Raw genomic sequence first — 27,888 nt, forward strand, 5'->3', positions numbered from 1 at the left:
TGCAGGTCTACACAGATAAGTTACCTCTAGAAGACCCCCCTGTATTTTCTCAGGTTTTGCATCCGAGTTGATTTGTCACTGTCAGCATTAGAAAGGAGACACAGAGGCAGCTGATAAAATTAGTCTTTCATCATTTTATAGCACATGAAGTTACACAAAAACCATGTAAGTGAATAGCCAGATTAAAGTCTGCAAGAGAAAATGTGTGTTGAAAGGCAAGTTAGAAGGTTTGGTATTTAGAGGAGTTTTCTCCCTTATTTAACCTTATAGGACACAAGGTTTTTTCATGTCTTATTTGAATCTCACAAAAAATTGGTGGGATAGAAAGGGCATGTATTAAAAAACCTGTTTTAAATCAACTATACTTTTTTAAAAAGCCTATTTTAAAGGCAAAAAAGGGAGGGAGAAGGGAGGATGGGCTCAGATTTGCCAAGGTCCCACATAGGGTTTAAGGTCTTAAACTCCACTGGAAATTCATGCTAGTACTGATTTGTAAGAAATAGTTCTGTTAACAACCAAATGACCCAGTGATTCCACTCCTGGGTATATATCCCCCCCAAAACACCAAAACACTTATTCAAAAAAGATACATGTACCCCAATGCTTATAGCAGCATTATATATAATTGCCATGATATGGAAGCAACCTATGTGTCCATCAACAGATGAATGAATAAAGAAGATGTGATATATATACAATGGAATACTATTTAGCCATAAAGAAAGAAAACAAATGTCTCTGCCATAGTTAGAAAATGGAAGCTAATCAGAGTTCCTCCAGTGTAGTGGAAACCCCATGTCAACCCTGCTGAATAAATGTATGTGGGTTGATACATGTACATGGGAACGTCAGGTGTGTCTTTAGCCTGTGTGATGGTTTGTGTAGGGCTGTCAGAGGCGGTCCGTCGGGAGCGCTGACATAGAACGCAGTTTCCGGTGCGTGGCTGGATGCAGCATGATGGAAACCTTTCTTTCTTGACTCATTTTTCTGTGTAGCTGGATGTTGAGACTTGGCAACAGGAACGCCCTGTGGTGTTGCACACGTGGACTAAGGAGTCTGCCCACAACTATGAAAATAACTGCCACGAGGTGTCTGTCTTTGTTAGCCCAGGGGCAACCTATTTTGAGGTGGAATTTGATGAGAGATGTGAAACTGAAAAAAGGTATGACTCCCCTGTTCTTTTTTCCCCTGAGCAACAATGGATCAGAAATGAGAGAAAGGAAGTGACAGAGGTTATGCTTTCACAGGTATGATTATCTGGAGTTTACTGATGCCAGAGGCGGGAAAACACGCTATGACACAAAAGTTGGCACTGATAAATGGCCCAAGGTGAGTGGTTTTCCCAGAGAGTGATGTATCCATTCTCTGCTTGTCAGCCGCTGAGGGGTAATAGGTGATCTTTGTGGGTAAGCATTCAGTTACACTTTTGTGAAAGGAGGAATTTCTGTCAGAGTTCAGCACCTGTTTTGTACGTAAAGTGTTCTGGGCACAGATGTGCCTGTTTATGTTCTGTCCGTAGCCGCGCTGGCACCACAGCAGCGGGGCTGTCATCGCAGCAGAGACCATGTGGCCCAGAAAGCCTGACAGTTTACTGTCTGGTTCTTCAGAGGAACAGTTGGCCACCCCTGGGTTATATCACACTGTCCAGAGTAAATGGGGAGTTTAATCCTTAGCAAGAAAGGGCCGATGGGTCCAGGAGGGCCCAACCGTGGTGAGGAAAGCCAGGCGTCCCCCTCACGGTTAGGGACTCTGGGCTCTGGGGCGGGAGGCTGAGCGTGGCTTCACTGTTGACCTCCTCTGCTGTCAGCGGTCTTGGCTGGGAGCAAAGGATTGAGCAACGCGCTCTCTGGAGGAGTAGGTAGTGGGCAGATGGGCACCTGAGGTTTACAGAGCTGACCTGCAGTTTTCAACTTTGCTGCTTCATAAGGTGCAGTCATGAATTTTCTGTTTCAGTCACTCCATTGTACATGTTTCCTTTAGTAGTTTTGCTGGGGGCAGTAAGATATAATTATGAAAATAAAGACCAATTTTTTTCTTTTATTTTTTGAGCGGAGGGGGGCAAGGTAATTAGGTTTGTTTGTTTATTTATTAGTGGAAGTACTAGGGATTGAACCCAGGACCTCATGCATGCTAAGCACTGAGCTATACCCTCCCCACTAAGACCAATTTTTTGAGTCACGGAGACCATGCTTATTGCTGAAATGCTGCCTTCTCCAATCAGTTTGACCACATGACTTCTTTGTTTGTCTTTAGAAAGTGACCTTTAAGGCTGGTCCCCGGCTGCAGTTTCTCTTCCACTCTGACAGCAGTAACAATGAGTGGGGCTACAAATTCACTGTCACTGCCTACGGACTGCCTGATGTCGCCGTGTCTTGGGGGTTGGATTTACAACTGCTTGTTTCCCGGCTGATGGGACGCCTCGCTTCTCAGTGCCTGGCACTCAAGTCCATGCATCGTAAGTCCACATACTGTCCCTTCTCTTCTGCTACAGCCACGTGGACAAGCACGGTGGTACCCTCTCTCGTGTAAGTTGTCTCCACGTAATGGCAGAGCAGAGGTATTGATAAAATTACTCCTTGATACCTTTTTCATAAAATTTCTTGACTCAGACATTAAGACACATCGCAAAGGATGCTGTGGAGTCCCTGTCTACGGAGAACAGAGCGGGTAGGGAGCTAGCTGGGTGCTGGCCGCATTGCCATCATTCTTTTGTGAGTGAATTTTGGTTTACTCCAATAAGAAGGCAGAAATACAGAATAAATGAATTTTATATTCTTTAATTATGTGACTGTGCGTAAATATGTGAACATGAATTTTGCCTTAAAGTGATTTCTTCAACTTAGTCATTAAATTCATCCAGGAAACAAGAAATAGAATGACTTTCTCATGTATCTTATTTCTATATCATTTCTTGAATTTTTCTCACTTTAACAGTAAAATATCATAAATTGCATAATGGAAAAAGCCAAGGAGAAAAGCCATTCTTACTCCTAATACCCAGAGATAACTACTATTAACATTTTCATCTATTTCCACCTAGTCTGTTTTCTTTGTCTATTCATAAAAACATACATGGTGGGTATTTTATTATTATTATTATTATCATCATCATTATTTTTTACGAACAAGTTTACACCCTATGAACATGTCCCCATAATTAAACATTTCTAAATGGTCTCCTGTTACACGCTAGAGGTGGTTCACATTCTGTTCTCAGCTTACTACCCAGGTTAGTCTTTTCAGAGGGACCTGTAACAGAAGCTGTCATACAGAATGGCAGCATTTCAGGACTGCCTGATGGCTTGGGTTCATCAGGGTATGTGCTTGTGAAGCATCACAGTTACGTTCTGCAAAATGTGGGAGAATTCCCTATCAGTCTTAATGCCCAAGTTTTTTTTTAAACCTCTTCATCAATTCAAAGATTCTCAGTACATTAAGGGAGAAACAGCTCTCATAAGCCTTCTTCTTCTCTTTCCAGAATTAGGAAGTAACTTGGCAGTACCTCAGGCAAAAATGGCATTAGTCCTAAACTCCCCCTTGTGGAAACCTGTCTTCAGGCACCAAATGTGTCCAGAGTTGGGATTAGAAGCAAGCTGGCCCACTCACCCACACCAGGATGATAAGGAGGTATTTACTCTTCTCTTGTCTTTGTATTTGGAATGGAAATGTTTACTAATATCTGTAACTTTAAATTATAAACACTTGTGTTTATATCTTATCCCCACAAAGCTGTCAGCTCCTCAAGGGCAGAAACTGTCCCTTGTTCACTTGGGGTCCCCACTGCGCACCACAAGGGTCAGCGTAATGGTGTTCAAAAGTACTGAATGACTGGCTCCTCAGTGAAATATAGTAGGTGCTCAGTAAATCTCTCTTGATGGAGTTATTAAACAAGCAGGTTGAGTCTGTTTCCAGTGCCCGCTGAATCAAACTTTAAATGATTTACAGTGTACCTGTTGTTCTCCATGGGACAGTAGCACATTATTTAAGCTTAAAATAATTAAAACTAAACAAGTTTGCCCACTGTCTCTTTCTCATCTCTCTGTCCCCCTCTCTCCATTCTACTTCTTTTCCTGCCTTCTTCCCTTCTCCCCAGCCCCCACTTATTCGGTAGTTCATTGCTGAGTCCAGGGGCTCTTCCTCAGCTTCTCTTCTCTCTGCCTCTCTGCTCCTCCAGGCCCTCTCTTCTTTTATTCCATGGCAGTCCACTGTCTTCTCTTACCTCTGACCACTCCATCTGCCTTCTTTATTACCGCTCTTCCTCCTCTGAAGATAGGCTTCCTGCAGGCTTTCTCCCCTTCCCTGCCACCCATGGAGACGTCATCCTGTCTCCTCTCTTCTGCTGTCACATCGGTGTGGATAATTCCTAAGTATCAGTTTCCAGCCCTGGTTCTTCTCCCAGACTCCAGTCAGGTGTCCCCACCTTCTGTTAGGTATTTCCATGTCAGTGTTCTGACTCCCTTTAACTCAGAAATGTGAGACCGGGACGTCCCCCCGACTGCTCACTCCTACTGTTGTGATTGTTTTCCCAGGCATTGAGCCACTGCTCCCTGGCATCACCTTTATCCGCACCTTTCCTGTCTGTTCAGCTGCAAGCCCTGTGGATTCTTCCTTGAGATGTTCATCTCTTTCATGTCCTCTGTCTCCATCTTTATCTAGGCCCTCATCTTGCACTCACATTGTTACATTGGTACCTACCACGTTTTTTTTAATCACTGCATTATCTTGTCATTCCACTGCCAAGCACCATTAATGGCTCCCTGTTGCCCACAGGGTGAAGTCTAAACTCCTCAGTGTGACAGTCAAGGCTCTCTGCAGTCTCCTTTCACCTTACCTATCTGACTCTAGTTCCCACCACTCCCCAGCTGAGACTTCAGGCCAGGTCAGTCTCCCCACTGACTCTTAACTTCTGCTAATGGTTGCGTTCCTCAGGGCCAAACCTTCCCAGTCTTCAGGGTCCAGTCCTAAGCCCATCCCCTCCAGGAGGCTTTTCTTAATTACTTTAACCTGCCAGGAGCTCTCTCCTATGAATTCTCAGCACTGGGTGCCCCTTCTAGGCGTTTGGCACTTGATAGTCTTTTGCTTTATTGTAGTGGTAGTTTTTTAATGCTTTTAATGTTTTATTTATGTTTACCTTTTTTTAACCCATGTATCTGTCTGATCTCCCCAGAATAGATTTAAACTTCCTGAGAGTATGCACCATGTTTTATACTTCTGCTTTGGCCTAGTAGATGTTCAATAAACTTCATTTTTTTAATGAATGTGTTAAACATGATGTTTTTTGTTGTTATTGTTCCCAGGTTAAGAACATCCCTGATGATCCCTGCCACCAATTTCTTCTTGATTTTGCACAGTCAGATCCTGCCCAGAACTTCTGTGGGCCATATTCAGAACTTTTCAAAGGATTCATACAGGCATGTAGAAAACAGGCCCCAAAGACAGATATAGTTGCTGGTTCCACTATTGATCAAGCTGTGAACGCCACCTTTGCTGCTCTGGTGTATCGCACTCCAGACTTATATGAGAAGCTGCAAAAATATGGTAACTTATATTACAGGGAATATTTTTGATCTGAAGGCCAGTTGCTTAGTTTTAAGAAAGCCTATCTTAAGTGAAAATTTTTAAATATTTTGGAACATAAACATATTTCTACAACTGTAGACTTCATCTTGTCAATCCTACTTTGCCAGTCAAAAGATTCGTAACCAATTTATAGTTGGCAGAATGTGATATATAACAAGTAACCTTGGGTTTCCTAATTAGCAGATAATTTGTCTTTATCCAGAAGTCTCATGGGAAACTGCCAAGAAGTGTAATGGAAGGAAACCTTAACGTGGGTTGTGGTCCCAGCTCACAGACTAGAAGCTGAGCAGCTTTAGGTTAATCAGATAACATTTCTGCACCTTAGTATCCCTATCTGTAAAGTTTAGAGTTGATTAGCTCTAACATTCTAAGAAACCCTAATTAAAACCTGAGATGTTTAGGTAATTGAATGTGCTAATAACCAAGGAGAAAAATACAGGTATTAACTCTTATCTTTAGACTTGCAACTTCTTTGTAGCATCATCCCTACTTGGCTTCCTCTGTTAATAGCCTGCTCCTTGCCGTTTCTTTTCCTCATGTTCCCCGAGGATACCATCTATGTGTATTTACTGTAAATGTAGCCTGCAGCCTAACAGGACCCGCAAAAGGAGGGCCTCTCCCCACTCGTAATCTTTCAGGGGAAAAACATTTCAAACCCAAAGTGAAGATGAGCTATGGGCTGTCCCAGGCACTTTGGCAGGACATGTGTTCTTCCCATGGTGCGGATGAAAGAAGCCGGAACAAACGCTCCTTCCTCTAGAGCAGGTCCTCGACTACTGCTCTTACTATTGTTGCTGTTAATATCATTGCGACCTTTATTGCTGAGTCCTTTGTATCTCATGTTGCAGAGTTTATTTCCTGATTTCTAAAACATCTCAATTACTCCCTCAAATCTTATATTTCCTTTAAGAAGCTGCTCAAATAAATCAAACTACACTGAAGCATGAGTGATTTAAGGAAACAGCTGTCACATGGAAGAGTTTATCTCTGCTGGGGGATGAGGGGCGAGCTGATCTGTATGGTTTCAAGCAAAAAATTCAGTATATATTTGCGTATTGTTGTAAGAAAACTGGACAGTCTTTGTTACCTGTGGGAAATTTTAGTGGAGGGATAAAAGCCTTGTGAGTTAAAAGCTGAGAAACTGAAGATTTCTGGCTGAGGGAGGGTTTCCCTACTCTTTTCATATCATGTTCAGATATCACATACCTATTTGCAGTTGAGAAACACACAGTCATATGTGGGAACTGGAAATATTGCACTGAATACAAGTGGTTTCTATAGTACCTACCGCTGTTGCTTTGAAGGAGACACAATTCTTTCTGTCCCTGCCTCTAAGGGGCTACTCATGGGTTCTTCAAGACTTAGCTACTTTGAAAGTGGTCCTTGTCTAGATAATTTGCTCTTTGTCTGAAAATTTGTCACCCTTTTGGGTTAGAAATGTAGGGGAGGAGTTTTTCAAGTAGACTATAAGCTGCTTGAGGTCAGGGACCATGTTTGGGTTTTCTCAACATTGTATTTCCCAGTGCCTGGCTTGGAGTCTGACACATTCTAGGTGGTCAGAAAATTCATTGTGTTTACATTGGCTCAACAGAGAGGGTCACCCTGCTCTGTTATATTATCCTTCGGTTTTTAGATGAAGAGAAGGGGCAGACCTCATAGTTCTTTCTTTAAAAGCAAAATGAAATAAAACTTTTTTGTTATTTTTCTAATTATAAAAATAATTTATGTAGAAACTTAGTACAGAAATGCTTAAATTAATTATCAACTATGATCTCACCACTTCAAGAAGACCACTTCAAGAACACCTCTGGTAACATTTTTCTGTGTATCTACCTAGCCTTTTATTTAGGCATATTTATATGTTTATATATTTAAATATACACACTATGTTTTTACTATATATACTCTTTTAAAATAAGATAATTTTGTATATACTTTTTCATAACCAGCCTTTTTAGCTTAATATATACTGTGAACTTTCGTCCATGTTAATTATTTTTCACTCACTTTTAATAATTTTTATTTTAACTTTTAATATTTTTTATGTTTTACTCACTTTAATAGTATATCCATTTCAGATGTTGTTCATTTGAAAAGAGTTAGTTTGACGTAGCACAGAGAACCCATTACAGGTATTTGTGGTTTAATTGGTAGTTTTTTTCCCCATTCCTCTCTTCCCACCCCTAGTGTGTGAGTGTCAGGGGAAAACTTTCTATGGGGAGAATTAGAAGTTTCTTTGTGCCTGATGTTGCAGTGGTGAATTGTGTTAACTGAATGTAACCTCTCCTTTCCCCAGTAAACAGTGGGGGCAAGACAGCCCTGGGTGAGGAGTTTGCACAGGTGTATTCCTTGGCAGATGGGATTCGAATATGGATGGTAAGATTTTCCTTTGCATGCAATATTTATGTATTTTGAGTTTTCCTACCATGATATCATGGAATTAAGGCAAGTAGCTCTCAATATAACTTTAGAAATTTTTTAAAAGACTAAAACACAGTGATATGAATGTGTAAAAAATAATTTAGAACCCTTCAAATCATAATGTGGTGAGAGTTGAGAAAGTTAGAGTAAACAGGCTTCACTTGAGCCCTCCTTACGTCCTTTGGTAACCTAGAGGCTGCTCTGTGGAACATAACCTCTTAGACTAGGAGGAAAAGCGTTGCTTTAGATACCAGGCAACCAGTGACAGGTTTAGGCAGAGGAGACTAGACTAGACCAAAGTGAACAGGATCTCTCAAAACAAACTAAAAGGTATCCTCATCAGCGTGGTGAGAGGAGAATCAGAAGCGTCTGTTGACAGAGAAACCAAGGTAGTAGTAGCAGTTTAAGAAAAAAAGTGTCTGATAACATCAGCTACCACAGATGGTTCAAGTAAAAAGGATATGGCAATTGGCAAGGAACACTGTAGATTCTGCTTCTGGTTTAGTATAGGACAGATAGACCGCTAACAATAGGACAAGATGCCAGCCTTCTCTCCAAGACCTTGGTCCCCCGTACATCACACATGGTCTCCTGGCCGGGCTGTCAGCACCGTGGCCCACACAGTGGCCACTGCCGGTGCTGATACAGGAGCACCTTCTCCACCTGGCATTCTCAGCATCACTCAGAGGTGTCCCCTCCTTCAGCAGTAGAATAGAGGTCACGTTTTAGTCCAACCTCTGTTGCAAACCGGGTGTGTAACCCTAGCAAGACCCTTCACTTCTCTAAGACCTCACTTCTTTATCTGTACCAGGTCAGCTTTAGATAAGGGTCCCTCCAGCTCCAGGATTCTGGAATTCTTTAAAGAATAGGGTCATGATTAAAAATCCCTCCCAAATAACAAATAGTTGAAAAGAAGGTAGTTTTGCAGACACCTTTAGGCATCTTCAAAGCCTGGATTATTTCTGGAACTAACGGAAACCGCTCAGTCCTGTGTCCTCAGCACAAGACCGTAAAGTTCTCCATGGTCTCAACCCTGTGCTTTTGAAGTAGTTTGCTCTGGCTGCCCCTCGCTGCCCTGTCTGGATACCATAATTATGTGGCTCAAATCCTCCCGCAGTTAGAGATGAAGCAGAAGTCCCTGGTGAGCCTGGGGAACGAGGCAGAAGAACAGCGCGGGTCAGAAGTGGCTGAGGCGAACCCCGAGAGTCTGGGTGAGTGCCGGCTCCAGCTGTCATCACTAGGCCTTCTGTTTTCAGTTCGTAGAAAACCACTGACCCATCTTCTGGATTGGTTTGTTGAAGCTATGTTGACCTAGGGGAAGTAACACAGGCACTAAATGTGTTTTTCAAGGACATGTCACAAATAGAAAAGTGCCAGAGAGGAATAATTGTTTATTAGCATGATCCAAATGGAGCCTCTTTCTAGTTACTTCTCTTAGGAGGCATTTTTGAAGTGTGCTCACACTAAATATTCAGTGAAGTGAAGGAATTACTGTTAATTTTTTTAACTGATACCACGGTTATGTTATTATTTTAAACTTTTTTTTTAGTGAAATATATTGAAAATTTTGCAGATGAAATAATGTGATGCCTGGGATCTGCATGGAAATAATCCAGGGAGTGTGGGGTGGGTGGGTGAAAAAAGACTGGCCTTGGGTTAATAATTATTGACTGGGTGAGAGGTACATGGAGAGGTCCTTATACTGTTCTCTCTCTATATGTTTGAAATTGCCCACAACAAAGCTTGTTTGCAGTGTGCTGATAGTCCTGGGGAGGTCATGATATGTATAATGAGAAAATTCGATTTTCCATTCTGTCAGGGATGTGTATACCACTGAGTTAATGGCGGTTATTTCTTGATCTAAATTGTAGAGTTTAAATTATTTTCTCTTTAAAAGTAGGCAAGTTTAATTTTGACTTTTTCATTATCTTTCTTGCTTTTTGCATTTAGCAAAAGAGTGTATTCAGAAGAGTATTCTCTTACTAAAATTTTTGCCCATGGGTGTGAGTTCAAAAGAAAGCTGTGACCAGTCAGTGACTGCGGGTGAAGTAGACCGTCCGCAGCCACGGGACAGGCGCCAGAGGACCAGCTCTGCGGCGGAAGAGCACTTCCCAGCTCTCGCATGTCCCAGCGGAGCAGCGGCCCCCGCCGCCGGGGACAGGAGTCCTGGCCTGGACGGCCAGCCCACGCTGCTACCCAGCGGTGGCCCTCCTGCTGCAGAAGCATCCTCTGCTGCAGCCGAGGAGCCCTCGTCACCTTCCACTCCCAGCCGGCGGCCCCCCTTCACCCGAGGGCGACTGCGGCTGCTCTCCTTCCGCTCCATGGAGGAGGCCCGACCGGTGCCCACGGTCAAAGAGAGGTACCCTGTGCTGAAGGACGTGCTGGACTTCATTAAAGACCAGTCACTCTCCCATGACAGGTGAGCGCCTCTCTTCTCATGGGGCAGGTACCCAGTCTCGTCAAAGACTTGAAGTTCATGTTAGAAATGAGCAAATAATACCTGAAAGATAAGATTCGTCTTAGAGTGTTCAGGAAAATTTTTTTGATTTTCTTTTCTTTTAAAGAAGTATTTTTTCATTTGAGATTTGTACATTATACTGTCTGTAAATTATAGCCCGATAATGTACTACTTGGATTAAAAAAAAAAAAGCAACGTTTCTTTGGCTAGCTGTCAAAATAAATGTCTCTTACTTTAATCCTGGGAGAAATTTAGGAATTGATATTTTCTGACAAAATTCTTTGTCAGTGGGCCTACCTCTGGAAGTATTGCAGGTTTCGATTTCCTGTCCTACGAATTAAAGCTCTGTCTCTGTGGCTTGCCACAGAGACAGAGTTCCTTTTTAATTTGCTGATTGTTTAACGTGAGTGGTTGGCTTTCTGGACGTGCACTGTTGTGTAGTGCTGCTGAGTAATGACAAAAGTAGTGCACAGGTGTTGATATCCTTCCTGAATGACACCTCACAATAGTATTTGCTTTTTATTAATTTGGCATCAGAACTTGGGTGGGGGCTCTGTTTTCTTTCTGCCCCAGCTCGAGAGTTTTCTGCGTATTCCTGACTTGAGTTATGTCTCCAGTGTTGTCAAGGTTCTTTCCTTGAGGAAGGCCCAAGCCCGCAGCATCCTTGAGGTCCTGAGGATCATTCAGGGTTGTACGGAGTCCCTTGGGCAGCCTCACTGCTTCCACCCTCCTTACATACTTTTTCTGTTGGAACTTCTGACCTGCCAGAAAGAGTTTACCAAGTAAGTCCGAAGTAGAAGTCTGCCGGGAAAGCTAGCAGGAGTCGTTTTTTAAAAAATCCTAATTGTCTTCTCTAATTAAGAACTCTATCCATGTAGGATACAAATTTACATTTTTGGAAAGTTCATTCTCTCATTCTAAGGAAAAATGGGTTCTATCCTTTTAGTAAGTAAATGCTAGAACATATTTATTCCTCTTGATGAGTTTATCATTTTAATTTTACCAGACAGTGAGGATTGTGTTCCCCATGTACCCATACTCATCATTTGGCTCCTGGAAGCTGTGAGCTAAATTTAATGCTCATTTACAATAATATCATAGATCTAAGTAACCCACAAGGTTGTTTCAAAAGCCACTCAAGTATTTTCTGAATGACTGTGCCCGGCACTGTTCTAGATATTGTGTGTGTGTGTGTAATGTTACTATATGGTGATTTCATACAGAGTGACCTAATTTGTGTGATTGGGGAAGGCAGGCTGAGGAGATGACATGTAACCAAGAGATGAATGGCCAGCTGAGGTCAGGGGGAAGAGCACTAAAGGCAGAAGGAACAGCACAAAGATCATAGGGCGGGGGATTAGCCCAAGGAGCAGAGGAAAGCCAGGGTGCCTGAGAGAGGTAGGAGATGGGGTAAAAAAAAAAAGAGGGCCCATATCATATAAAGCTTTGTAGGATGTGATTTAAGGTGCTGAATTTTACACAGAGTTGTAGATGGGAAGCCCTTGGAGAATTTTAAGCTCAGGAGGAACACACTGCGATTTGTATTCATAAAAGATACTCCTGGCCAATCTGTGAAAAATAGTGTAAGGAAGAAGAGCAGTTAGTCCAGGCAGAAGATGTTGGTGGTTTGGACCAGGAAATAGTACTGGAGATGGAGAGAAAAGGATGAGGTTTAGGATGCATTTTGGAGGTAGAACTGTCAGGACTTACTGGTGGATTAGATGTAGAGGGTGAATGAAAGGAATCATGGGGAAAGAAACACATAGGGTTTCAGCTTGAACAGCTGAACGGATGATGATACATTTTACTAAGGGGGAAGAGGGTGGAAGAAACAGACTGGGGTGATAATGAAAAGTTTTGTTTTGGCCATGTTAAGTTTGAACTGCTTCTTACATACCCAAGTGAGAATATCAAAAAAATAGAGATAAGAGTCTAAAATTCTCAAAAAAAAACCCAGGGCTAGGGATAGAATTTGGATGTCGTCAGCAGATAGATGGTATGTAAAGCCAAGAGACCAGATGAGACCCTTCGAGAAAAGAGTACAGACAGACAATTGGGGCTCAGGACTGAGCCATAGGGACACTTCTTTATTTAGCTGAAGTCAAGCAGAGGAAGAGGAATCAGCTAAGGAGATCCCGGAGTGGCCATTAAGAACATAAACCAGGGGATGGTGGTGCCTTTGAAGCCAAGAGAAGAATTTATCTCAAAAGACAGCAGTGGTCAGTTGTGTTAGATGTAGACGTGAGAGGTTGAGGAGATAAGAGCACACTGGATTTGACAGTGGTCTTACTGGGACCAAAAGCCCAGCTGGACTGGGTTGAGAGTAGAAGAGGGGTGAAAAAAGGGAGAGGGAGACGAGACACTTATTTCAAGAAATTTGGCCTTAAAGGGAAGCAGAGGCATAGGGTAGTAATTGGAGGGGCTGTAGGATCAGCTGAGGATTTTGAAGAGATAGTACGTTGTATGCTGGTGGGGATGACTCAGTAGTGAAGAAAACTCGACGCAGGAGGAGAGGAAGCTGTTGCATAAGTAGAGCAATCGGCCTTACAGAGCCAGGGAGACTCGACCTGCGCAGCAGTGTGGAATGCGGTGTGGGTAGAGGTGCAAGCTGGTTGGTAGGTTTAGTGAGAAGATGGGGGAAGTCCTGTGGGATCATTTCTGTTTTTAGAAAATAAAAATTGAGGATAGTTATCAGCTCTACATGAAGGTGTAGGAGGAGGCTGTGGCAGTTTAAGGAGAGGCTGGAAAGTTTGAAACAGTAATGAAAACTGAGAAAGCCAATCTGATCACCTGACAATTTAGAGTGCTGGTTTGAGAATTATGGTTGTGACTTGCTGGTGGTACTAGTCAGCCTGGTTGTGTGGCGTTTCCTCCAGCAATGTTTAGCAGTTTCAATACAGGTGTACAGTTTCCCAGGCAAGCACTTGGAGGGAGAAAGCAGCAAGGGGGTTGGTAATTGCTCAGGTGTGATGGTGGTGAGGGACCTTGGAATCGAAGCTGAGTATGGGGCGAAGGGAAAGCATGGCGGCCATGGTAGACCGTGAATGGGTGGCAGTGTCATAGATTGGGGCTCACTGGGATCGAGAAGGCTATTGTGGGAGTCCCAGAATAGGTGAGCAGAATGAGAGGTCACGGTCAGAGTAAGATGCTCTAAAGTCAGGATTTCAGAGACAATGCCGTTAGTGCAGTGTCAAGGTCAAGGAAATGACCGTCGGATTGGGATGGCAGAGGGGATGGAAGAGAAGATCATTAGAGGTGAAGAAGGCAGAGAATCCAGGAACAGGGGAACTGGGGCATCATTCCCGTGGATGTTGATGTCTCCAAGGTGACAAGGATCATGACAGAAAAGACACTGAGCTTGGTTCTAAGATCATCAGTGAAAGGAGGCGGAGGGGTGGGCTTGACTGTGTGGAGAGGACTCAGTGAGGTAATTTGGGATGAAGACTTAACACAGTGCCAGGCCCTCAGGTGGTGGTGGGAAGGGTGGTTTTTATATTAACAAAGAAAGATAAATAATTGCCATTTCCATACTCCTGGTGGGCAGCCCTCTTGGCCCAGGCAGATGAGTCACTTGCTATCTCGTCTGTTACTTTCTGAAGTTATTATCTTTTTATTTACTTATGTTGCTGTGCCACTTGGTTAGCTTGCTGCTATCTTGGCTCTTTTCATGTAAGAAATAATGGTTATGAAGTAAATGATGTTCTGGCAATTAAGTCATCAGTGTGATTTCTTCTGTTTCTAGTTATTTTGGACACTTGGAGGGCTGTGGTGCAGACCTGCACAAAGAAATTCGAGACACTTACTATCAATTTGTTCTGTCTTTGGTCAAAGCAATTAAAGAATTTAGTAGCTTAAATGACAGGTATGGAATAATTTTATAATTTCTAGAGAAAAAAATTACTTGTTTTTTGATTTTGTTTTTTTCTGATTTTTAAAGAGATACAAGTCCAATGTTAAATATAGAAAAGCACAAAGAGTAAAATAAAAATAACCCCCAACCTCACCATCTAGAGCTAATCACTAATGTTAATTTATTAGTATATTTTCTCCATGCCTTGTTTCTATAGGGTGTGTACAGTTCTTTAAAGGGGATGTGTCTTGGTTCATCTAAGAATCTGTAACCTGTTATCTTCAGTTTTTGATGTATTATGTGCAGTTTTTAAAACCTGAATATAAAGCCATTCCCCAGTCTCCTTCATAGTAAGTGGTTTAGACATAAACCTTTAATCAAATGGTTCTTCTCTCCCTCTGAGCTGCGTGACCTGGGCCAGATGGGGCAGGCCCTGATCTTGCTATTTATCAGAGATGATTTTTACTGCTCAGTCCTTTACCATAAAATGTGCCCCCTGGTGGTCCTGGCAGGGTGGAAACCTTGCCTTACGCTTCCAGAACTCTTTTGCTTAAGCTGTCCTTTGAAGAGGGTTTGTATGGAGTCTGAGAAATTTGAAAGGAGATGATAAGGAACCCAAGCCGGCCATCTGGCGTTTCCCTCGTCCCGCTGACACACACACCAGGTCTCTGGCTCACGTTGTTCCTGTCGTCTCCGTGGGCGACGGGCAGCCTTGGTAACGTTGACCTGCGTGGCCTCTTCAGGTCCTTGCTGCCTGCCTTGTCCTGTGTCCAGACGGCCCTGCTTCATCTTTTGGATATGGGCTGGGAACCCAGTGATCTCGCCTTCTTTGTTGACATCCAGTTACCAGATCTCCTCATGAAAATGTCACAGGAAAACATAAGTGTCCATGACAGTGTGATCAGGTAAGAACCCCCCTGCCCTCTGCAGCTCCTAAAGGAGGTCACGAAGCACAGGAGTCATAGCGGAGTGGTTCAGAGCACAGACAGGAGCTGGACTCTGTAACATCCTGGCCTTGCCACATACTAGCCTGATGACCTTGGGCAGCGTTTTTAACTCCTTTGTGCCTCAATTTCCTAATCTTTAAAGCTGGAGGTAGTAACGGTACTTGCCTCATTGAATTGCTGTGAAGAATAAACAAGCTGGTTCTCAGTGTCCGGCGCACTGCCTGGGGCAAGGGCTGTATGGTGGTGGTGCTGGTGTGAACTCAGCGTCAGAATCCTCCTCATTCCTCATTTTTGGAGACCCTAGTACAGCTTGTTGGAGAATCCTTTTCTGAATTTTTTTGTTACTACGTATATGTGATTTTAGCCACTATAACCTCTTGCATGTTATAAGGACTTAAGGTACGAGAAAGAAAATCATCTGCATGGTTTTTTTTCCTTTCAACTTCTAATGATGGTCTCCCCACCCTCCTCAAGTCCACTTACATGTTGCCCACTCAAATCTGTAGAAAAGAAAGAAGAGACTGGGAGAAGAAAAGCAACAGGAGGGAATTAGGAGGAGATAAATGAATGAGTCAGCACCAATTTTCACACTCTCAGAAGAGATGTTCTGGGCAGAGGAGATAGAATTTAAGCTGTCTCCTTGTTTACCCTGCTGTCACAGGGCGCTCTTGGCAGAGACAGGAGGACTGGTAGGGGAGGTGTGGGCAGGACACCAGCCTGCTGGCTCTTCAGCTGACAGTCTGCTCCTGGTTTCTAGCTTTGCCGGCACCTCCATGATCCAGTCCTTGGGAGTAGGGACTGCAGCTTCCCCCACCCACCCCACCCCAAAGCTAACTTTGAGTAGGCCTGAAGTCCACTTGTTGGAAAGCATGACTGAACAAATGTGTTTGTTGGTCAGTAAATATTTTGCATTTGCTGTCAAGTAAATACTTTTGTATTTAAAATTCTGGTGCTGATACAAACTGTAAACTGAAATTATAGAAATGTATAATTTCACATCTAAAAGGAGTCCGTGAGATTATCCATTAGAAATGAGGAAACTGAGGACCAGGGCTGAGTGCTGTGTCCAGGTGTCCCAGCAGCCAGCAGGCGAGCCCAAGCCCCAGGCACTCCTGACTCCCTTCTCATGCTGTTACCACTAGGGTGTGCTGAGTGTGTCCCAGTTGGACCTGTTTGTTGTTTTTTGGGGTTTTGAAAATCACGTTATTTGGCTCCAGTGCCTGGCACATAGTAGGTTCACCACAAATAGTTGTTGGGTGGAATTCTGCTATGTAGATTCAACCTTTCAAGCTCTAATTCCTCACCCCTTGTAGTCTGCTCTGGAAGGGGCTTCTCCCTTTTTATTGATATTTGTCTATCAGATATCTGGCAAATCCTGGGACTTTGAAAACCAGCTTGACCTCTTCCCCTCAGATGTTTAGAAGTGCCCCAAGTCTTAGACCCACACGTAGGACCCAGAGTCTGCTAACCAGCATTTCCCTTGATTGTTGGGAGAGGCATGCTTTTCTCTCTTTATGTCCTTCTTTCAGCCAATGGAGTGAAGAAGATGAGCTTGCTGATGCCAAGCAGAATTCAGAATGGATGGATGAGTGTCAGGATGGCATGTTTGAGGCCTGGTATGAAAAAATAGCCCAGGAAGATCCAGAGAAGCAGAGGAAAGTAAGACCTCTCAACTAGAGTAATCTGAGTGTGATGTGCTAGGAGTCTGGAAGGGGGAGTGCCAGCAGGCTGTCTCCTGAGGGGGCTCCAGGCGGCAGCCAGTACCTCCGTGAGTTGGCTGTCACTGAGCCTGGTCTTTAGCTTGAGGGGCCCTGCGTCCTGACCTGGCCACACTCAGGCAGGGGCTCCCTCCCATAGAACTGGGGTCGCAGGACATTGGCCTATGAGGCTGAAGTAAACCTTTAGGTGCTGGTTTATTAATTTGCAGTGAAAAGTAGACTTGCTGCAGGCCTTGGACTCTGGCGTCCTTGGCACATTCTTTTCCTGTGCGCAAGCAACAAGGGAAGCCGCGTTTCAGTCAGAAGGCTGCCTGGTGAGCACCTGAACTGCCATAGGTGCACAAAACCGCAATTACATGGTCGGATTGTGCCAGGCACCTGCTGCCGCAGCCATGTGAATCTTCTTCATTTTGCCTACTATGTGCCGGTTACTTTGCTCACACAGCATCTCTGTGGTGCTTGGATGGAGCACACCAGCTTGGCCTTTGCACTTTTTCTTTCTTGTATGTTAATACCTATTGGGAGCCATTCTGTAGTTCTAAGGCGGCTTGGCAAATTTGCTGTGGTCTACTACTGTATGGTGACTTAGGGATTTATTTTCCTTATTTCCAGGCTGCAAAGATAAACTGTACTGTAGCCTCCAGGGACTTTACAGAAAAACAGTTTGCTCTTGAAACGGTGCCCTTACTCTCCCCCTAGAAAGTTTTTGTTTTTAAGTGTCAGCAAACATTGCTGCTTTTGCAGTGTTTCCTGTATCTGTGAACACTCCCCTTGTCCAGCCAAGGACCCAGACCAGAAGTCTGGATGTTCTTGACCAACTTCCCTTTTGGTGGCCCCCATAACCAGGCAGCCCCCAAGGTTCCTCACCTCCTCCTCCTGACCCCTCTCAGAGGTGCACACCTCTCGCCGTCGCACTCACTGCCCAGTCCAGCCCTTATCGCCTGTGGGGGGCTCACTGTAACAGCTGCGGTCAGCGTCAGTCTCCCTGACTCCGGTCCTGCCCCCTCCAGTCCGTGCTCACTCAGCAGCCAGAGGAGGCTTTCAGAACGCTCAGATCTGATCACATGGCTCTTCTATTTAAAAACGGTCCATGACTCCTTAGACTGGCGTTGGAGGTGCTTCGTGGTTTACGCTTTCTAACTTTGTCTGGTTATCCCTGCTTTTATTCTGTGTTCTACATACCGAATTATTGCCAGGTCCATGCCCCTGGTCTTGACCCTTTTGTGACCCCTGTAGAACTTGCTGTTTTTAATCCAGCTCGCCCACCTCCCTTAGCCCCACCCAGCTAGTGCCTGTTTGCCCCTCAGGTCTCACCTGAGGAATTAGCTCCTTTAGAAAACCTCCACGTGCACTTGAAGCCTCCTGAGCTGCCTGTCCGAGCACTTACCATACTGTTTGCTTGAGGGAATTCCCGACTAGACACTGAGCTCCTTCATCTCCTAACCCTAACACCTAGAAGAGTGCCTGGAGTGTCTTAAGTATTGAAGGATGAGTTGGTTAATGAATCGTGGCCATATCTGAAGTCTGTTGGTTAATTGTGTTTTATTTCATCTTATAGATGCACATGTTCATTGCTCGCTACTGTGACCTGTTAAACGTGGACATCTCTTGTGACGGGTGTGACGAGATTGCCCCCTGGCATCGCTACCGGTGTCTGCAGTGCAGCGACATGGATCTCTGCAAAACCTGCTTCCTGGGTAAATCGCGCGGCCTGCGGTCGCCATTCCCAAGAGGAAGAAGCATTTCTGTTTTCTGGATCTTGTCATGTTTTAAACTCCCACTGCACAGTAACCATACTGCCCAGCGGTGCTCTCTGACTTGCTGGAGAATGTGAGCCTGTCTCCCCAGCTAAGTGGGAAACTCCAGAGCTCTGTTATCTGATGTGCTTCCATCTTCCATCTTGCTGGATGTAGGCACTTGATAAACACTCAGCACCAATGAATCAGTTGAGTTTTCAGGAAATTATTTTGCCCTCTGAATCATGCAGTGTTTACAAGAGGTAAAATACACATGAGCAGACTTCAGAAATTCTTGACTCCTTTAGGCTTGTAGATGCTGAGGTAAAGCAGAACGACAATAGTGGGCAGCTGCGTCAGGCATGCTTTGTGTGCAGGGGCCAGGCGTGCAGAATAGAGCCCATGCCCTGGAAGCATTTACAGTCTTAGCAGGAGACAGGACCTACCCACAAAATGTATCTTCCAGTACATGAGTGTACATGCTGAGTTACAGATGAGTGGCACAGGGTATTCTGGAAAAGTTCAGAAGTAGGGGAGGCTGCTGTTGCAGGAAGCCTTGTGGAGGAGGTGGGATGTGAATGGGTCTTTGAGGAAAATTAGAACTGGATGATGTGAAGGAAACGGAGAGGGTGCGTCATCATCCAAAGCAGAGCAAGTCCAGGTACAGGGGAGGGAGCGTCCGGAGTGTGTTTAGACAGACACTCTCTGGGGTCCGCAGCTGAGTGATGGATTGAGACAGGTTGGGCCCAGATTGTGGGACACTGAGACCCTAGGCTAAGGAATTTGAGTGAGTTTGCAGACAGCGGGGTAGGTTTTTCAAGCAGGATATTAACATGATCAGGGCTGTGCTAGAAGAAGGTGGTTCTGTCCGCATAAGAGGCTCCTTTAGGAAATCAATCACATTTGTGCCAGTGGAACTAATGTCTGCATTAGGTTCCTGGCAGTGGGAACAGAAGTGGATCAGAGGTAAGGAGCGTTAAGCAGGATGTATGACAGGGCTTGGAGACCTGCTGGACTCAGAGTAAGGAGACCAGAGCTGTCCATCTCTTTCTCACTCAGTGGATCTGGGGTTATGGAGGCTGTTTTCATCTATGATTCTGGAATGAAAAGTAAGGGCTAACACCTGATAACTTCTCAGTGCTTGTTAATAGGAGTATACAATAGATGCTTAATGTTGGTCAGAGGAGGAGTCATGGGAGACAGCTCACAAATTGACACGTGGACTTTTGCTGCCAAACGGTGGGCATGATGGGAACTGGTCATCTATTTGATCAGACTCTGCTGTGCTGGAAAATGGGTCAATCCACAGTACCATTGCTAAGAAGTTCTGTGCCAGGAATGTGGTTCATATGCTCAGAGCCACTGGGCAGAACGCCTTGGTCTCCAGAAAATGCCCTTGGCCTCTGATGTCCTGAGCAGTCGGTTGGGAACAGTCTTGCTTCTGGGGTTGGTTTGGGTTTGGAAACTAGCCCTTCTAAGAGTCCTTTGCCCAGTCCACCTCACACTGCTGTTTTCCCCCAGGTGGGGTGAAACCTGAGGGCCATGGAGATGACCACGAAATGGTCAACATGGAGTTCACCTGTGACCACTGCCAGGGTTTGATCATAGGCCGGAGGATGAATTGCAATGTGTGCGATGACTTCGATCTTTGCTACGGATGCTACGCATCTAAGAGATACTCCTATGGGTATGTCTCAGGGGACCTCTAGCCCAGTAACCTTTTCTTCATGAATTCTTCTGCATTTTTTTAAATAATTAAAAACGTTTCATTATAAAAAAATTTCAAACATACCCACAAGTAAAGAGAGTAGTACAGTGAATCCTCAGGTACCCATTACCCAGACTCAGTAATTAGGAAGATTTTGCTATGTGCTTGGTTTATTCTTTTTTTTCCCTTTGTTAAAGTATTTTAGAGAAAATTTCAGACCTTTAATCATTTCCTTTCTACATTCTTCATATCCATTTCTAAAAATTATGGACATTTTCTTACATTATTAAAATGCTATTACCACACCCTGCAAAACTTCACAATAAGGAATTCTTACTTCGCCTAATTTCCGTGGACAGTCTTCTGGGGGTTGTGAAATCCTGCAGTGGTGTGTGCAGTGTTTGCGTAGGTTCATTTTTCTGAAGAAAGGACCCATACCTGTCTTTAAATTTTCAATAACCACAGCCTTAGAAGTAACTGATACCCAGTCTGACCATGCACGTGGTCCCCTGAGACCCCATTCTCCTTTTTGGAGACTCACGAAGGCTTGCAGGCCTTAAAAATGTCTTGCCTTTGCAGCCACTTGCCTACCCACAGTGTCACGGCCCATCCGATGGTGACCATCCGGATCAGTGACCGGCAGAGGCTCATCCAGCCCTACATCCACAACTACTCCTGGCTGCTTTTTGCCGCCCTGGCTCTCTATAGCGCCCACTTGGCTGGCGCAGAAGACGTGGACGGCGAAAAACTGGATCCCCAGGCCCGCGGCAACGCCAACACCCTGCGGAGCCAGTGTCTGCAGCTCGTCGGAGACTGTCTGATGAAGGCTCACCAGGGAAAAGGTAGTTGTTCCTCACACACGGAAACCAAACCAGCCCTCAGCTGCCTGCAGAGGAACAGCCGTGGCAGCAGGGACGTTTGGGGCTCCGTTTAGAGGCAACAGTTGTTCCATAAGAGGTGCTCACCCTGGTGTGGAACTTATTTTTAAATCCCCGAATGCATTTGAGAGAAATGTTGGGTTAAAGTAGCATTTAGTTTCTCTAAAATATTTACATGAAGATATAAAAAAAAATTAACAATTAAAACTTTTGACGTCTGGGGATGAAGTATTTAGCGTCTGAATCCACCAGACTTAACACTGTCAAAGGAATGCAGCCATTTTTTAGCCTGGAGCACAAATCTGTTTCCACACAATTGTGTTCTACATGAAAGCTATTTATAACTAAATAGTTTGACTAAGAAAATACCTAGATGACTTTGACTTTACTGAGCGGGGCCAAGGAGAAAAATGTGAATGTTAAACTTCTGAGACATTCAAATTCCTTTCAGAATAATGGACTGACCCCCTATTCTAGTAAACGTTAGGGAATTCAGACTTGGGTGAAGTAGCAGGTGGGTAACCACCAGTGCTTCCAAGCTATTTTGTTATCTATTTGTCAGTGGGAACTTAGAAATCTAGTTGTGTGGGGCTGCTATAAAGTTTCAATGTTTATGATTTTCTAAACAGACAATCCTGTTACATCTTTTATCCTCTGTCAGTAGTAAAACACCAGTACCCCCCACAGTTGAAACTCCTGGAGTCTGAAATCAAGAGCTGAATAGATTTGGGCGGCCAGGGAGGTTTGGGTTGAAACTGGTTCAGTTTGTGGAGAACTCAGCCATTGATTTCCATATAGTAGCAAATTGACTTACAGCATTTGCAGGAAATAACCCTTGTTAAAAATCTTCTAACCACTCTTACTTGCTTCCCACGCAGGTCTTAAAGCTCTAGCTCTTCTGGGTATATTGCCAGATGGTGACTCTACTGCAGAAGATCAGGCCCCGCCAGGCACCGTGCCCTCCCGAGCACCAGAGGAGCGGCTAGAGAAGAAAGCCAGCGAGGCGGCTGCAGAAGCAGCCGACGCGGGCCCTTCTGTGCGCTGCAGGGTGAGTAAAGGTTCTTTCCTGCGCAGAATCACAGGTGGGTCAGAGCTTTCACAACGCGGCAGCGGAGCAGAGGGGTTCAGGGCACGGGCTCGTGGCCCAGATCCCTGCTCTGTCAGAGCGTGGGCACCTCATCACAAACTCTTCACTTCAGTTTTCTCATCGGTAAAATGGAGTGTTAATAATACCTATTCCTTAGGGTTGTGAGGATTTACATGCATTACACACGTTGAGTTAATGTCTGTAAAGTGCTTAAAACAGTGTTCGCAGCAAGTTCCCTGCAGTGTTAACTACTCTTGTTACCTGCCTCCTGTGGTTTTTAGAAGAATTGAAGATTATGCGCCTAAAGAGATTGGTTCCTGGCCCATGGTGAACACAGTATATGTGAAGCTGTTTTTATATTCTGCCACCAAATTGGTGATACTCAGTGCTTACTAGTTACCAAGTAGTTCACATGTGTAGTTTATAGCAGTTTACATCTGCTTAGAGAAATAGAAATAGGCCTTTCCGGATTCCAGTGGGAGCTGTGACAGTGACATTAAAGTGGAAGAGCACCGCACAGCTTCTGCGATGCTGCCTCTGAAGCTTGAGCTGATGCTATACATGCCCCCCTGCTTTGCCTCAGGAGCTGCTGCTGTTTGTGCTCTGGTTCTGTTGTATTAACTAGTTCAGGGATCCCCATTTGCTGGTTATGGCTCACTGGGATCCCACTGTCATTTAGAGGAAGACAAAAGCAAAGATGGCTGGCAAAAACTTGAAAATTCTAGTAGCTTCATTCAGCCAAAGAGCCAGCACAAGACAGGCAGCATTACAACCTTCAAGCCTGTTTTGACCACAAAACCCCTTCTCCATGCAGCATTTTACCAACCCACAGATTACGCTGGGGCGGAGGGAATGTCATCAGTAGAGACAGGATAAATCTGCAGCCTTCATCCTCGAGTCTGGGAATAACTATCTTCTTGTGAGCTCCCAGCATCTCGTAATATGCCACCAACACTATGCTCCCCATGTAATTCATGTAATTACTTATTCATTTATTTATATTAGAATAGACTCGATGAATTTTGTATTCAATGGATTAAAACCTATTACTTTTTATCATTTATTTTAATGCTCAAATTGTGCCATGTTTGGCCAGTGGAAATTCCTTTCCAGCTGGCTTTTGTGTCTTTTGATACGTCTCCACTATTCTTTGAGCACTTCCTTAATTTTTGATACAAAAAGATGTTTATCTTAGGCTTTCCCTGTCTAGGGACTGGAATCAGCCTTTTTCTAAGGAACTCCCAGGGTATTATGTTTATTCCTGAAGTGTCCCTGCTTTGGGAGTCCTCTTCCCATCAACAGCTGGGTGCACCCAGGGTACCCTGCCTCTGTCTCTGTCTCTTAGGCTTCTGTCTAGCAAACTGCAGTCTTCAGTACTTTCCCCACAATAGAACCTGAATGTCCCCACTATGATGGCCCTAATGACCATATCCTATTTAGGCCCTTAGTGCACATCACTTGTTTTTGAACTCCCATGTGTTTCTAGCCAATCCTAGGTCCTGTTAAAGGTATCTTCCCTCTAATGCCTAGAGGTACTTTTTGTTTTAAACTACTGAGAAGCCAACTTCAGCCAGAGGGATTCTGCCTGCAGTGGCCTCTGGCCAGTAATGAGGCCCCTTGAGTGCCCTGCGAAGCAGCTGCAGCGGCCCTCTGGAGTCCTGCAATAACAAGAGTGATCAGGACTAACGCTGTTTGCCAGAGCTGGAATTGCGTTGTTGTCACAGAGGGCCGCAGAGTACAGAGCGTATGGTGTTGGAGATCTTTTGAGAGGGTACATTTTTAACAAGTCAAGTAGCTCTCCCTGTCTCAGTCCCCTCTTTGGACAATCTTATAATCAGTTTTCTTAGAGGGCTGTCAAGGGTAGGATTGATGTCAAGGTTACAGTGTCCAGAGAGGGGAAGACAGGTCAGCTGCCACTGGGGGACGCCAGGGTCTTCTCATGAGCGTTTGGTGTTATACCGTGCTCCACCCTTGGCTCCAGGGTATCCTGGCCTTCCCAGGCTCCTCCATGCACAGAAGACCTCCTACATGGCCTGGTTTCCACTTATAAGCCTGTGTGACAACAAGGGAAAGCACCCTCAGGGCCAGGGAGTGCAGGGGATTTTGGGGTGACTCTGAGTGACTCCTGAGGAAATTCAGGCTGCGGACTGTCACCCTGCTGGTCTGGGCAGCTCACCGCCAGACTCTTGAGCCCAGAAAACCCTCCCAGATCCAATGAGGTCCTCCTTCTTAAGTCTCCCTGCCAAAATAGAATTCTCAAAAGTGTAAGTCAGCTTGGTGTGCTAGAAGGAAATCCACGCCTTTGTATTTTCCCTTTTTCCCCAAGAGAAGAACTTTGCACACTTGGCCTCTGAAAGAGAAATAGAGCTTGTTAGGGGTTTGTGATGGAGCCATTGCTTATGTGACTGCAGCCTCCCACAGAGCCGCGTTTGGAGGATGTTTGGGAGATGTGATGCAATGAGTACAGATTTACCATCAGAAACAAGGGATACTGTCCAGTGGAATTCAGAAGTATTTTAGCTTGTGAAGACTGATTGACTAATGATTTTTAAAATTGCATTACGTTAACAAACTTTTATTACAAGAAACAAGCCTTCATTCTTTTACAATCACCATTTTGTTTTTAGGGGAAGAGAGATGTTCCTAAGGAAGTCAGACCTTTAGATTGCAAACTGAGAAGTAAGGCAGATAAAGGTGGAGCATTAATGAAGGATCCTTCATGCCAGACTCAAATTTCAGACTCACCTGCAGATGCTAGCACATCTACAGGACTTCCAGGTAAAGACTCTTTGACAGTTACCTTGATCTCTTTCATCTTAAAATGCATGCATACCCAGCCCTGAGTTATTTCTTGCACAAAGTTTAAAATTGGCTAGCACCGGGGGTACCCGGTTTCTCAGTTCTGCATCAGATGGTACTGATAACGCTTTGAAAGCCATCTTTTCTGCATGTTGCCTGCTTTCCTATTTTGCTTACTCCCTAATTTACTGAGTGCCTTCCATGTGCCAGGCACTGTGCTAGACCCTGGGGATGAAACAGGGACCAAGTCAGACAAATAGACACATAGCTCCTGCCCTCACGGAGCTTACAGTCTGGCAGTCTGGGAGGGTTTAAGACAAAGGTGCCTGTAACTGTAACTTTAGATGGAATGTGACTCTGTCCAGAAGAGAGGTGTGAGTGGGTATTAGCGGTAATTGGAATCTAACTGGAACAAGTTGTGTCCCCATAAAACTCTTGTAAAGAAGGGCAGGGACCTTGACTGTGCTAGGACCTGCAGTGGGGAAGGACATTCAGGGCAGAAAGAAAACACGAGTGGGAACCCCCAAACGAATCCAGGATGAGTCTCTCAGGCAGGTGTGCAAGGAGAGCGTGGAGCACTGGAAGGGGGAACCAGAGAGGAGCTGTGCACTTTGCTGTGGAGGCCCTCAGATGCCTGCCTGGGGATGCAGCGGGAAGGTCAGCTGTGTGGTAGGAATATCGAAGGGCCAGGAGATGGAGGTGCTGTGGGCTAAGGAGACGGCCTCCTCCTAGGGCATCCCAGGGAGGCAGGATCCTTCGCACACGCCTGCTCTGTAGTGGAGGCAGGGTGAGCCCTGGCATCCTGCCCTGTCTGGGGGGCCAGCTCTCAGAAGGGCTGCTGCTCTTCTCTGCAGGGTGTGTAACTCTAAGTTCCAGAAAACAATCTGACACTCCATGTCAATCCAGGTCATCAAAATCCACTCTGGTCTGATTCCAACTGAGGATCGACATCCTGATTCACATACAGTTTATTCACTTGTGAAGTATTTATTGAGTACCTGCTGTGCTCCAGAAGCATTCTAAGTATGATACATCATTAAAAAAACAAAAATCTAGAAGGGAAGGCAGATAATAAAAATCAATCTCAGTGATATGGTATGTTAAAAGGTAATTAAATGCTATAAGCATGAAAGAGCAGGGGAATGGGGCAGGCGGAGGGGCTGGGATAGCTCGGAGGGTAGGCTCGACGTTGAAATAGGGCGACCAGGGCAGGCTGGAGTCCCAGCTTTATTCTGTAGCCTCATCGGGGACAGTGCAGTGCTTTACTTGCCACCATACATACACAGAACCTGGCAGAATCTGAAAGTTTGATGTTTCACAACTCAGATGCTGAAAATTCAGAAGCATCTTCTCAGAAGCCTATTGAGGAAAAGGCAGTTACTCCAAGCCCTGAGCAGGTGTTTGCTGAGTGTTCCCAGAAGAGGATTTTGGGATTACTGGCAGCCATGTTACCTCCCTTAAACTCGGTAAGAGACGAACAACTTTAAAAAAATGAGGGGTGGGGTAGGGAGTGTTATGCATAGAAAAAATTTTTGGAAAGCCATGTACTGAAATTAGCTGTTAGTTGCAGTTATCTGTACCCTGTGAGTAGAAGTAAGATTAGAAGCAGGATGGTGAGCTGATACCTGAGAATGTTTATTTCACAGTCAGTTGTACCTGTGCCATTTATGAAAGGCACTGTGCAATTCCTTTGGCACCAGGCCAGTTGTAAATAGTACAGGAAATGGGTGTTTAGTTGGTGTGATTATGTGGATTTGTATTATACAGGTTTTTCTCCCTCTCTTGACAGGACCCCACGGTCCCCCTGATAGACCTGGAGCACGTGCTCCCACTCATGTTTCAGGTCATTATCTCAAACGCGGGCCACCTGAACGAAACCTACCACCTCACCCTGGGCCTTCTCGGCCAGTTAATCATCCGCCTTTTACCAGCGGAGGTAGATGTCGCAGTGACCAAGGTCCTCTCAGCCAAACACAACCTGTTTGCGGCTGGGGACAGTTCCATCGTGCCAGATGGCTGGAAGACCACGCACCTGCTCTTCAGTCTGGGAGCTGTGTGTCTGGACAGGTAGCCAACCCCACACTACCCCAGCTTGCTGTTCGTTTCTTTAAGTCAGTGGTCCTGCTGTTGATTAATTTCAGTGTGCTGCAGTACTGTGCAGGAATCTTGTGAGACTAGAATTCATTTTATTAGCAATGCTGTCAGCCGACATTAAAACTATGCTTTTAAAACCCGCATTAAAACAGCTGTGCAGCCTGGGTCCTGTCTGCTGATTCAACTCTCTCTCTGGTGATAGATACTCTGGTTTGTTTTTTCCTGAGAGTAGTAAATGTAGGCTTTGAGGCTGAAGAAAATAGATCTGTTTTTATTGTAAAAGTAGCATAATCCCAATACCAAATTTGGAAAACAGAAATGAAGAAAACAAAATCACCCTAGCTTGCACTATGTCAGTGCATCTGGTGCTGTTTTAATACATTTCTTTCCAGGCTTTTTTCCTTTGCATGAATGTGAGTGTGCACAAGCACGCACGAGTGTGTGACCCTTTACAGAGATTTTTTTTTAAACATAGCTGTGGACTGAGTGTGTGAGTAATAGATCTTGATTTATTCTCTACTTACCATTATATGGAAAGCATCATTCTGGTAGTTTTTGAACGAATTAATGAATGGCTCATTGGCATGCTTCTGGGTCTGCCTTGGAGTATAT

The 27,888-nt window shown here is 44.7% G+C and overlaps 1 protein-coding gene across 2 annotated transcripts in view; it reads left to right on the top strand.

Moving 5' to 3' along the window:
• The window catches only part of ZZEF1 (zinc finger ZZ-type and EF-hand domain containing 1), a 91,688-nt gene that overhangs the window by 43,947 nt on the left and 19,853 nt on the right, over positions 1–27,888 (top strand). For both annotated transcript variants that reach the window (XM_031673482.2, XM_072940364.1), the window contains 19 exons: positions 996–1,162; positions 1,248–1,329; positions 2,254–2,455; positions 3,479–3,627; positions 5,298–5,538; positions 7,877–7,956; positions 9,119–9,212; positions 9,952–10,420; positions 11,077–11,241; positions 14,202–14,321; positions 15,053–15,214; positions 16,786–16,915; positions 18,533–18,671; positions 20,232–20,397; positions 20,998–21,260; positions 22,175–22,344; positions 25,011–25,161; positions 26,509–26,648; positions 26,972–27,249. In XM_031673482.2, coding sequence (XP_031529342.2) covers positions 996–1,162; positions 1,248–1,329; positions 2,254–2,455; positions 3,479–3,627; positions 5,298–5,538; positions 7,877–7,956; positions 9,119–9,212; positions 9,952–10,420; positions 11,077–11,241; positions 14,202–14,321; positions 15,053–15,214; positions 16,786–16,915; positions 18,533–18,671; positions 20,232–20,397; positions 20,998–21,260; positions 22,175–22,344; positions 25,011–25,161; positions 26,509–26,648; positions 26,972–27,249 — 3,368 coding nt within the window. The remainder of the gene's footprint in view (positions 1–995; positions 1,163–1,247; positions 1,330–2,253; positions 2,456–3,478; positions 3,628–5,297; positions 5,539–7,876; positions 7,957–9,118; positions 9,213–9,951; positions 10,421–11,076; positions 11,242–14,201; positions 14,322–15,052; positions 15,215–16,785; positions 16,916–18,532; positions 18,672–20,231; positions 20,398–20,997; positions 21,261–22,174; positions 22,345–25,010; positions 25,162–26,508; positions 26,649–26,971; positions 27,250–27,888) is intronic.

Source organism: Vicugna pacos, chromosome 16, assembly GCF_048564905.1.
Source record: "Vicugna pacos chromosome 16, VicPac4, whole genome shotgun sequence".
NCBI classification, from domain to species: domain Eukaryota; kingdom Metazoa; phylum Chordata; class Mammalia; order Artiodactyla; family Camelidae; genus Vicugna; species Vicugna pacos.